The following is a 13,101-nucleotide window of genomic DNA, read 5'->3' as shown; positions in this document are numbered from 1 at the left end:
ATGCAGTTTTCCGTCATTAATGAGGCTTTAAATCAGCGCAGAGGGTGCCACTTTTTTCGTGAGATCATGTTTTATAACGGTAATCATCCCATTAAGCATGGACACCCGACATTTCTCGTCTTTCTTTCCATTTTGCCGTCCGATTCCTCGTCGACACTTCACGTCGGCGCCTTGCCGTGATTGAGGAAAACCCGTCAAGCTGTCGGATTATATTTTCCTGTAATGACCCATCTTCGAATTGTTACTTTGAGTGTCGTAAAAATAGTTACGGTGGCCTATTTGTTGACGGTTATCAAAATATCAATGAAGATGAAACACATGGAAAATTGAAACTGGGAAGGAAGCGCAATTCCTTCCTAAAAAAATTAAAGGAAACCCTGAGAAATAGATAAACAATTTTCTTGCTCGATTTCTTTCATTAGTTTCTCACGATTCCAAGAAAAAAAAATGTCGAGGAAAATAGCGAAGAGCTATGAAGTCAGTTGGATTGCATTTTGCAAAAAATGAACCAAGAGAATTCCAATGTCGCTAAGATTGTGCAAAGTGAGGACATATATACTACTAAAATGACTTCAACACTCCAAAGCAAGACACAAACGCCGCCACCGAAAAAGACTTAAACGCTCGGTAATAAAAGTAGTCGATAATAAAACACGCGGAATGCAATACTCCTCGATGTATTTTGATAGCCCTGGCTCAGAAATTATTGATTGCGTTTTTATGAAAAAAAAATAGTTGAATTTCGGATGGTATCATATATCCTAGCCATTGATATTACATACTGACGACTACTGAAGCTATTTAGCCAAAAAATCCATTAAAAATCCGTGTCAAATATTATTTTTTTCTGTAACAAGAATTAACACACTTGTCCGCGTATTTTTTTCTGCGTGAAGTCAGCATGAAGTGATAGAGTTACGACTCGGAGGTAAAGATAGTCAACACGAAGACTAGACTTTCGAGTGAAAATGTATTTCATAGTTAACGTTGACGCGCGCTTGTACATAATACGCGACTTCCGTTCCACTTGTAATGCGACTCTTACCGTTAGATTGTCACAAGAATCGTGTGAAGTCTTCGTACCTACTTTTTTTCTCTCTTCATTCATGCCTTGTCCTACACGCATTTACTACTGTACTATCTTCCGATGCACGGACACGCTCTTGAACGAAAATGTTTCACTATGGCTATAAAAGTACCTGATTCCAGATAATATGACTTTTCTTAAAATGTTCTTCTTTGAGGGAAATTGAAGAGAATGATACGTCATTGCAAAATGTACTAGAATTTTTGGACATTGTAATAAATGATGAATTCATTCGCGCAATCAAGAATTCTGCACAACCCATTTTTATTTGTCTTAACACTTTCATTTGTTTTTATTTGTTTTTTGTGAGATTTTTTTCATTTTTTTATACTTATTTTTTAGACCTCGGAGGAGGTATCACTTCCGATATAGGCACTACAACTGACGGACCACTGAAAGCCAGCAACACTCTATTGCATATACTGCACTATATGTAAAATATTATTTGTGGATGAATGAAGTTGTTGCCAAAGCCTGAATGTGAAAAGATTGAATTAATTAAAAATATAACACTCCACGCGGAACTCGTTTTTCTCAGGTGCTGACCCGGCGATAGCGAGAATAAAATAGACTGCGCGCAATTCAATAAAGCAATATGTGTATACGTATAAAAGTTGCGAAATTTCCAGAAAAATGCATTTTCAAGATAAAAGAAAAGCAAAAATCACATTGGGTTGGATTTAAAATATGAGCAACCACACTAAAAAGCTAAAGCGGTTTTCTTTCAGAATACTTTATTAGAAAGAAAAAACTCTTATCGAAGTTAGTAATGGCTTCGTGAGAGTTGCGAAAAAAAGATGGAAAAAAACGCGAAAAAAATGTGAAGCCGTTTGACGGCGAGTTCCTTATCTACCGATTAACGCGGGAAATATATTCAGAGTTCGAGAGAAGTATATAAATCGAGAGCCCCAGAGTATAAAAAAACATACCATCTACATTATAAAACTTCCGGTCACGGGTCATTGACTTCGATTAAATGTTTGTTGAACTTTTGCTGAATCCAATACATATTATGGTTAACTACGAAACGAAGATTGCTGAAAATCGGACCGGCCGTGGCACATGAGTTTTCAACGAACTGAAAATTTCTTCAACATCAAATTAATTTACAGATTTTTTCTACGATTAATTTCGTTAAGACACCAAAATAATATAATCAGTCTCTCCCATTCAATCGATATACTAAGAAATCTCAATCAAAAAGGAAGAAAAAATTGCTATAAGTTTAGAGTTTTTGAAGTTAATAAAACAATTTAGAATCAAATTAGTTTTTATTCAAATTGATTTCCCTGTAAAACTAGCAATATTCACTGTGCAGTTAGCAAATACTCGGTCCACAATCAAATACTGCCGGTTTAAGGTAACCACCTACCGTTCATTTTTCTTCATTCCTCGGTAGTTTCTCGCAAAAACTCAACCAAGTAATCATTCAGTGAAAATATCACTTATTTTTTGCAAGATTCTCGAAGCCAGGATACTCTTAGAAGACGATTTTCCCCCAACAGTCCATTCCGTACTGGAACACAGTCGGAGACTGTACTTAGAACATTCTTCCACGCTGAGCACCATTTTTCCTTTGCCCCACCACTGTCATTTGGCAAGTTGCGACAAAGCTGCAATTAATTTCATTTTTTTTTTTCGTGTCGGTATGCAGTGCTGGGAAATTAATTTATTTAATTAACTAATTTCCCGGGAAAAGACAACCCTGGCGTGATCAGTGAAGCCTAAGCCGGATCTGGTCAGAAGAAAGTGACGGGAACATCGCGCCTTCCGTTGACGCTCGCTGCGAGGCGAAGGGGGGTTTCGAGTCAAGGTTACCAGGTTAGGCAATAAAATGTGTTTATTTTATATGGGTTTAAATGGGAAAAGTGCTGATTTCTTAGCACTATCTGGCAACAATATATCGAGTAGAATGGGGAGTCCGGGTCTCTCACCGCATTGCGTAAGCCGGAAACTTCCTTGAAGACCAGGATACAGTTTCCGCGCACCGGTTTTTTGCGAGCCCTAAATATCTATCATAATTTTCCGGTGGATTAAGCAAGCATGTGTACACGGGGGATTCAGTGACACGGTCCTTCCTGATGCCTGATCAATGATCCAAATTAAGTTCGGCACCCTCGTTTTGAAGACTACATGAGATAAATTTTCTTCATTACAGTTGCGAAAGCTAAAAGAAAACCCGCAAGTTTTAGATGTTTAGGCAACTCAATTCGGCGGAAAGAATTTATGCAGTAATGTTGACATCACACTGGGCACATTGCTGGGATTGGTGGTAACGACCGTTGAGAAATTGATGGTGCCTTGATCGACACGCAATTTGCAAAAAGGCACACGTCGTTTTTATCACTTTTTTAAGGAAGGAAAGAGATTGGGGTTGGGGGAGCTAATTTTATAACCGCTCCATCACATTTCTTAGACATTACTTAAACACCTCAGTCATGTCAACTTAATCACCTAAGTCACATCAGACCAGAAGTAGATAGAAGGCGAGGGGAGAGGAATGAAACCTAACATTTTTTTTTAAATTTTTTGCTGTGAAAAAATGCAAAATCATTTTTTAGTCTACTTTCATGAGAGGAAACAAAATTTTGGTATAATTTGCCCACGTGTCACTATTTTGTAACCTTAAACAGAGATCAATCGAACAGAGGAAGGGGGAAAAGGAGTGAGAGAAGAGGAGGAAAAAGGGCGGAAGAGAGAAAAATCGATGGAAAAATAGAGAGGAGTGCGGGCATTCCGATTTCCTCAACGTTCTTCAGTTCAGTAGCACTTTTTAGTCAGATTTTAAGTGGAAGAATGAACCACAGAGTATAAATTGCTCACGCGATACCTCGAGATATTCAAACTATTTGGAAGCAAATATACAGGTCAAAGTTTCTATCCAGATTTGTTAAAAGCAGCACGTGATAACATTTGCCGATGAGCGCGCATCTTCAGTATGATTCGCGTGCTCGCTTAGTAAAAAAAAAAAAAAAAAAAAAAAAAAAAAAAAAAAAAAAAATCCCTAAATTTCGCACCAGTCAGACAAATCGCGTGCTTCAAAGAGCCGCTCTGCCGTGCCAAGAAAAAACGCCGTATGAGCCCTCAGGCGTTGCCATATTTCCTTCGACAAATAACAAAGTTTTGGGTATATTCATGAATGAATATTTTTCTTCCGATTTTACTAGATAATTTCGGCCGTAATTTGATCTAAATAGTCCGAAATTTCAAGGAAAAATATTCATTATTTTCTTTTAAAATGACTATTTTCTGAGATGAAATTTGGCAACCCTCTAATGCTCATACGGCGTTTTTCCTTAACGCGGCAGCACTAACGGCTATCATCCGGTTTTCATTCCGTTTTTATCCTTTCGTCTTCGGCAAAACTTCTGTAACGGCAAAGAAAATTCAAACAATCAGCCCGCGTCAAGTTCGGCTTGTACGTGATGTTTGAAACCATTGTTACCGAGTATCACAGACTCGGCATCTACCGGCAGAAGTGCCAACTACTAATCCTGGCATAACTAATATATATTATTATAGATTTTTAACAAGGGAATAATGAGTAACATTTTTCCGCTGCGCCTTTCATCGTGGGCTCCGGGCGATACTATTATGGTCGGTTCCTTCCTAGTTTATGATTCCTAAATATTTTTTTCTAATGGGCTCTAAAAGGCTTCAGAGGCGGGGCTCTTCTCTCTGTGAGAGAAACTGCATCGTATTTCTGCTGTATCACGTTGCCCGAGAGCGCTCGTAACCTGCCCATGGTTGCCCAATTAAATTAAAAATTGGACGCATCATTGAAGAATGACAGCAAGGGGCTGCTACCGCCCTCTTCTTCACTATGCTGGATTTTGTACACCTACATGTTGTACTTCTGTAAATTTACGTAGTCATATGTATGTCGCAGGCAAATAGTGAAATCAGGCATTTTGTCAAATGCCTAAACAGATAGTTAAATTTTGACGGCCTGCAACATTTTGTGAATCAATGGCGAAGAGCTTCACAAGTTTTAACTACTTTTGGAAAAATAACTCATCAAACCTACGAACTCTTTTCGGCTCTTCTTCTTCAGCCGCTTCTCATATTTTTAAATGTTGAAATACTAAAAATTCTGTATTTTATGACATGCTGAAAATTTCAAGATAAGTGCCTGTTCGGGAGCTAGAATTTTTTTAAAATGCTATTGTGTGATGCAAATTTTTACTGAGAATTTATTCTTACAGGAGCGATTAATTACTTTGTCTAAAATTAAGAAAAGAATCAGACTTTCAATCTAAGTTAGCATATTTTACTATTTGCCTAGGCATTTAGCAAAATGCCTGATTTTACCTACTATTTGCCTGCGACATGTATATTCACTTGTAAGTAAATTAACTTGTATTCTTGAATTCATAGCATCAATTCGATCTGATCAAAATCGATTATGTCGCCGACCTGATATTTTGTTGCGGATGTCAGTTAGTATTTTTAGCATTTCGACGGTGAAACTGCCAAACCACGTAACTCGTTTGCATGGTTTAATCACATCTCCAGAATATTCCTTTCGTTTTCTTTCAAATGACATGAGATTTGATACCCACAGTTTGAAAATCGAGATAGGTGTCATTGGTAATTCTTTAACAAGGCGGTAAATTTGTGCTGGGTTCACACAATTTTGCGGGGAAAACAAAGCCAAAAATTATTTTTTTAGTTAATTCAAGCGAAGATGGGGAAGTGTTGATATTAGCAATCAGGTAAAATGTTGTCACTGAGTCTGGACATGTAATCTTTGAATCCAAGAAGTTTTACTGTGTAATTATTCATCGAAGTAAGCAGCATCCGTGTTATTCCGAAGTTTGAACCCATCGAAAAAGTGTTAGCGAACGCAACATCGAACGGAAATTAGAACTATAGTTCTTAACTGATTGTTGAATTTAATCGATGATACACATGAACAACCGAGGTCATTTTCACCGTTGGAAACAGTTCAGGTTAAAATCATTGACAACTGGTTTGAAGGAATCCTATATCCTCACAGTCATCGCATAACACCTAAAGATGATATGATATATACAGCTCCTAGGGTTTTGCGGCATACAGTTCTGTAGCGTAAATTGCATGCTACGAAAATGCAGGCACTCTCGCTTGTCCAATGCTTCAATCTCCGGAACCACCTTGGTGCCTCACGCTCTTTGGCACGGTATCCTTACATCATGGTCGCGCCTTCAAAACGTTTGATGGCAACCAGCCAACATGATTTACAGACAGACATGGGTATCGTAGATATAAAAAGCACTGTAAGTAAAAGTCTTCCAAATGATGCTTTTGAAAATTTTGTTGATAATTTTAATTTTTCAGTGATGTGTGCTAAAACCGATAGTTTATAGAGATCATCTTGAATGACTACAAGGAATACCTGAAAGAGACGTTTTAAACGCTAGCATTGATAGCTTCCTACTTAAATATGAAGAGATAAGTTGGGGAAAAGAGGGATGAAGCTATTATTTCCCTGTAGTTGCAAGAGGTTGGGCTTACCTTTTGGTAAATGTTTATGGTCAGCGTTATAAGATGATATTGAACCGCATACAGCTACTCTGCCAAAATCTTTCATTTGATAAAGTACGGAACTACTGAATTCTCCACCGACCTGAAAAAGTATGACGTTCGCAGTTAAGTACAAATGTTACGGAAGAGCTAAACGAAAACTCCTGCAAACATAATTTCTTTTGTAGTAAAATAAGAAAAAATTGAACCAGAGGTTTAGAAAAATGGATTTAAAAATTCATACCTAAAATAGATCATAACATTGTAACCGACTAAAAATCATAATATTTGAACCCCTTTTAATCACATAGCTCGTGATAAATTAGCTTAAAATGCAATTAAATCAAATAAGAACAAACTGACACCAGGATGTAGATTTTCAGAATTGATGAACTAGTTTTCAGTTTTCAAGATTTGTGTCTCGATACAAAGAAAGTCAAAGGAAACATTTGTTGCGGTTTAATGATCGTAGTTTGTTTATTTATTCATATTATAAAAATGACGTAACGGGGATTTCATTGTATTATACTTACATTATCAAAGTAAACATCGACACCTCCTGGCGCAGCTTCTTTTAACGCTTCAGAAACATCTTTCGTTTTGTAGTTGAAGGCAGCATCGAATTTCAAAGTTTCTTTCAACCATTTGACTTTTTTGTCTGACCCTGCAAACCCTATGACGAAGCACCCTGTGGGAAGAATAAGACAGTATGTTAATTTTTTTACAGGAACCTGGCCATATGATACAGTGTCATTATTCAGTGCATGCCTAATCTCATGCCCCAAGAAAATTGGATCAAACAATTCTCATAAGGCTATCCTCCTACTTCATCGGGGGGGGGGGGGGGGGAGGGCCAGCTAGACGTCCTCATGACATCAAATTGGTTTCAGTGAGATCAAAGTTCTCAGCAAGACTGATTTCAGAATTTAAATATTCCCACTATCGAGAAGAATTCATTGCCATCTTTGGAACTTCACAGACTGCTACAGAAAATTAGAGACCTCATCATTGGCGAAGCGTGAATGATCGATTTCCGATATTTCTCAATTCGAAGCTATGGTAAAAAATCGATTATTAAGGTGTTCGTTGCAACACCCTAGCTGTTTATCGATCCTTTTTCATAGGTTTAATTGGCAGATCAATCGATAAATCGCAAAGTAAGCCACACCACTGGACCTCACTATCTCAATGACGTTGGAGCAACCTTATTAGCGACATCACCAGCAGGTCTTTCAAACGCATCCACGACCTCCAAGACGATGACTGATGCGTAAACTCACAATCACTGGGTGTTTATGACGACAAAATTTCAGCGAAGATTTATTGTGTCCATTACCGCAACTCAGTTGTCAGTTCTCAGGCTTTTTTGACATGCGGTGCCTTCCTCAAACTACAATCTGATAGTGAGGAATCTCAGTCGAGACGGCTTGATGATTTTTACCAGAAAATAAATATTAAAATTGGCAATAACAACTTGAGTTTTAATTTTCTCGCGCGACTGAGTAGAAAGGGACACTTTATGAACTCTACAGCATTCCTTGTGAAAAGTTCTTTAAAACGGCGCGGCGGAGTTCTTTCTACCCTTTCGTTAAAGTCTTCAAAAACCTTTTTATTTCCACATGAGAATTTGTATAAGATTTGTTTCCCTTCTTCATTTAGGGCACTTAATGAACTGGCAACGTTTTCCTAGAGAAATTCTTCAGTTAGGTGTTCGTCCTATCCTTTCGTTAAAGCCTCATGAGATCCCTGCCAGCATCATCTCATCTGCACGATGGAAAGTCAATATTATTGTAGACACCAAGATACTTGTTTACACTCTTAGAGATAAAAGGGATCAGTTGCTACAAGCTCACAAATCTAATGCCCAAGAAGAATAGGCTGCAATAAATTGCAAGCGCGTGGTGATACAATTGGACTACATTTTGTAATTAGAAACTACATTTTCTGGCACATCAATGAAAACACACATGTGCATAGGATGTTTAATGGTACATACGTTGTTTCTAAATTGAGCTAAAATTTATGGTTCTTAATTGCAAATTATAATACAATTATTGCTATTGTATCGGAATGTTGTACATGTTGGGTATTCACAAATTGAATGGGCTCCTCCCATTGGTTTTTTGCGATAAAATTGATTTACTTTTTTTTTTTTTTTTTTTTTTTTTTTTTTTTTTTTTATTATTGAAAATTGCCTACCTTTCCCCACACACAAAACTTATATTTTTGATCGTTTAAAATCATCGTCTACAGACCAAATGATGCAAAAATATGGCAATATCATGGCCCAAAAAATGCAAGCTTATAGCATCAAAATGATATTTCCGTTGCATGTTATTACGAGGATGGTATGAAAACATTTGAAGGCACGCGCGCAACCTGGCGGCTCAGTTTCGAACTAAACCCAGTTCTCCTCCCCCCTCCCCCCTGTTCAGCCGGCCTCGTCGCCGTCGCCACGCAGTCTAGCGACTGGCGAAGTAAGATTCTTTGAAGCACGCCGCGCCGCCGCCTATTCTCAGAATCAGCTGATAGCGCCTGGCGCCTACAGTTTTTCTTCCATTGCTTTCTTTTTCTTCCTATCCTGACCTACTTTCTTGGGTAAACAAAGGGACCACCCATGTTGAGCTCACGAAATGAGAATTCATACGTTTTACATTTCCCTTGGTGCAATTATGACGTATGATATATCCTTTCAGGCTAGTTTTTAACTCTGAGCTCAGATTTTGAGTATTGCAAGCTTTGCATATCTAAAACAGGCATCGCGGAGAGTTCTGTTTTACAGTATTATACTTGGGGGGGGGGGGGGGGTTCAAAGTTAACGAGTAGTGTAACGTTCGTGGCGTTCATTAGCTTTGTTCTCGAACCTTCGCGAAATATAGTGTTTGGAATGAGACATTCTAAAAATGTCCGATTCAGAGAAAAACTAGAGAGATTTGAGAGAAATAGGGCACACCTTTGTTTTTTGCTATTTGCCCGACGCAGCTTCCTACGGCTCCAGCAGCGCTGTTGACAACTACCACTTCCTTTGGCTTGGGATCACATAATTCTAAAAGTCCAAAATATGCTGTTAAACTGTCAAAAAGAAAAAAGAATTACATTAATCAGAGTATGCATCAGTGCATTAAAATTTTAAAAGACCGTGAGGTTTGTCCTTTTGTAAACTGATTTGGGGGCACCTTCCAACAAATATTCCTACAGGTTTCAGTTTAAAATTGATAGAGTGCCTTAGAAAAATACATATTTGGGCTGATTAACGAAATCAATATCAATAAACGGGCATACTTTGATACTTTTCAGTCTGCGTCATATTTAATTGTATATTCGGCCGTTATTATAAGGAGTAATGCAACAAGGAATCTCACATGTTATATCCTCACTGATAATTAGGTGGGTGATCAGCTCATTGCCATTTTGTTAATATTGTGTATATTGTCTTATAAGTACTGAAAAAAAGTTGGGTATCATCTTGGGCAAGATTTGATGAAAAAAAGTAAACAAATGCTTCGCGTAGCGAAGCCACATATCCATAAAGTACATGGAATACTGCAATATATTTAATTCTTGCAGTATATTCAGTAGTGCTCATATCCGACGTTTACTGTTGTTACGTAGTGTGAGATTTCCTGGGCCATGAAGGTGGTGTTATTTTTACGGGTCGGTGACTGGAATGTGAAAAATTACTCACCCGGGCATACCAACAATGCCTAGTCCAAGCGAAGGTGGTAGATCGCCGAAATCGGGTAAGACATATGGATTTCCTAGAGCTGATGACATTTCACTAGGATTCCAGACTGTATGCGTTTGCCAGCCGAAGTATCCGAGAACTAGTTGCCCTACTTTGAACCTTTCGTTTTTACTTTCTACAACTCTGAAATTAACAAATACAAAGACTGCTTAGTACTTGCATGGGCTATGCGCGAGCGATTTTAATGGGGCCCTGGAGCCTATAGGCCGCGGCCGTGCTGGAAGTTGTTTTTATACCTTACCTAGCTTACGATAAGCCTGCCAGGCTAACATCGTACACTGGAAAAAAAAACCATTGGATCTAGAGTCCAGACTCTTGAAAACATTGACAAGAAAAAATACTCTTGATTCAATCGGATTTTTGCTTGAATCAAAACGAAATCCGCTTAAATTAAGAGGCTTGGCTCTTGATTTAAGCTAGATTCTGATTGAATCAAGAGTAATTTTTCTTGTCGATGTTTTTAAGAGTCTGGACTCTAGATCCAATGTGTTTTTTTCCAGTGTATCAAAGCAGATACACCATGACCAAATGATACAAATAATCGATATTTCCTGCTCATGCATAAGAGGATCAGTCTGGATAGGGGAATAAATGGTACATGTTGTATATAAAGGGATCCTGAAATATTGAGGTCCTTATTGCTGAAAATCCGAAATCCCAATCCGTCTAAACGTCAAGTTTCTACGTCTAATATCACTACGGCTATTGGAGCTGCATGATGGATGACGTCATCTATTGAGTGATGCGTTTCATTTGTTTTTCTATCTTGGTTTTATAAGTAATGCATGGACTAAGCTGGACTAAGCTAGGTCTATGCATCAGTACATTAATTCAGCACTGATGAACGGGATTGAAGAAGAGGAGCCCGTACGTACACTGCCGTGCTAAGGAAAAACGAACATTCGAGAGTTGCCAAATTTCCTTCACTAAAATGTTTGTTTTTTAGGAAATTTATGAATATTTTTCCCGGAAATTTTCAGGAACTTTGGGTGGAATTGCGAACAAAATTATCAGAGAAATTGGAAGGAAAATATTCATAAGTTTACCGCGGATAGTCGTGTTTTATCAAATGAAATTTAGGAACTCTCGAATGTTCATACGGCATTTTTCCCTAGCACGGCAGTACAGGTACATGCTAACTTAATAAATTAGGCTATGCATTGTGTCACCATTTCAAAATGGGCCTCTCATAAATTACGTAACGCACTTAGGTAGGAAGGCTGACTGAGGAGTCCGAGAGAGCTTTACGCCATTTTTATTTTTGGCGTGTGAAAAGTAGTGACCTACATTACAAAAGCGTTACAAGAGGGGGGAGTGGCACAAGAAAGCCGGAAAACTAAGCGGGGACGCTACTTCAATATTAAACTTCCATCGCCTTGCTAAGGCGCAGGGATACAACTATTTGAACTCTCCGGAACGCGTGAGGTATCACGCCTCAATTGAAGGCGTTTTCGAATCTTCTGTATTTACTTGACGAGACTTTCCAACTTTGTTTGCATTATATTGTCGATTTGAGATCCTTTTATTATTTAGTTAAATTATTCCTGCTTCTTAATTTTTAATTATTCTGCAAACACTATCCATTGGCGAAATACAACCCTGGCTTTACCGCCTTCAAACTCCGGCCTTAACGGTCGAAACTGCAGTAGCGGCATAGGAAAGCCGAAAAACCAAACAAGACGCTACTTCAACATTAAGCTTCCATCGCGTCGCTAAGGCGCAGGGATACAACTATTTGAACTCTCCAGAACGCGTGAGGTATCACGCCTCAATTGAAGGCGTTTTTCGAATATTTTGTATTTACATGACGAGATTTTCCAAATTGTTTTGCGTTTTATTTGTGATTTGAGTTCTTTTCATTATTTAATTAAACTACTCCAGCTTCTTAATTTCTAATTATTCTGCAAAAATTATCTTTTTGCGAAATACAACCCTGGCTTTAGCGCCCTTTAACTACGTTAATTTTTTGCATTTTTTTGTAGATTTGAGATCCTTTTGTTATTTAGTTTAATTATTCCTGCTTCTTAATTTTTAATGATAATGCAAAAATTATCTGTTTGAGTAACACAATCCTGGCTTTAGCGCCCTTAAACTCCGGCCTTAACGGTCGAAACTGCAGTAGCGGCATAGGAAAGCCGAAAAACCAAACAAGACGCTACTTCAACATTAAGCTTCCATCGCGTTGCTAAGGCGCAGGGATACGACTATTTGAACTCTCCGGAACGCGTGACGTATCACGCTTCAATTGAAGGCGTTTTCGAATCTTCTGTATTTACAAGACGAGATTTTCCAAATTGTTTTGCATTATACTGTAGATTTGAGGTCCGTTTACTATTTAGTTCAAATTACTCCTGCTTCTTAATTTTTAATTATTCTGCAAAAATTATCTGTTTGCGAAATACAATCCTGGCTTTAGCACCCTTAAACTACGGCCTTAACGGTCAAAACTGCAGTAGCGGCACACAGGGGCGGACTGGTAGTCGAAAAGTTAGGAGGAAACCTAAATGTAAGGGCCCCTCCTGTCGTTTGGGGGCCTCTCTAAGAAGGTCCGGGGGCCCTCCCCGGTAAATTTTGAAAATTTCACACTTTTTAAACACGTAGGCATTATTTGAGTTGGATTCTACAGTACTTGAACTTCAAAATAACCCATTCTCAGGATTCATCGGGGGTCCCTTCATCACAAATGCTTTTGGCGACCTTCCATGTCTCTCAGAGACGAATTTTCAAGGAATTCGGGGCCTTTTAGTGATTGAAAAGGATTAGA

General features: G+C 38.3%; 1 protein-coding gene across 4 annotated transcripts in view; it reads right to left on the bottom strand.

The window, feature by feature from the left end:
* The window catches only part of LOC109036614 (prostaglandin reductase 1), a 62,078-nt gene that overhangs the window by 13,282 nt on the left and 35,695 nt on the right, over positions 1-13,101 (bottom strand). For all 4 annotated transcript variants that reach the window (XM_019050951.2, XM_019050950.2, XM_019050952.2 and 1 more), the window contains 4 exons: positions 10,278-10,460; positions 9,546-9,664; positions 7,126-7,280; positions 6,584-6,695 (listed from right to left, as the gene is read on the bottom strand). In XM_019050951.2, the coding sequence (XP_018906496.2) occupies positions 6,584-6,695; positions 7,126-7,280; positions 9,546-9,664; positions 10,278-10,460 (569 nt within the window). The remainder of the gene's footprint in view (positions 1-6,583; positions 6,696-7,125; positions 7,281-9,545; positions 9,665-10,277; positions 10,461-13,101) is intronic.

The sequence above is a fragment of the Bemisia tabaci genome, chromosome 5 (genome assembly GCF_918797505.1).
Source record: "Bemisia tabaci chromosome 5, PGI_BMITA_v3".
NCBI lineage: Eukaryota > Metazoa > Arthropoda > Insecta > Hemiptera > Aleyrodidae > Bemisia > Bemisia tabaci.
Note: the sequence above shows the minus strand (reverse complement) of the source record. Positions and strands in the feature narration are given on the sequence as shown.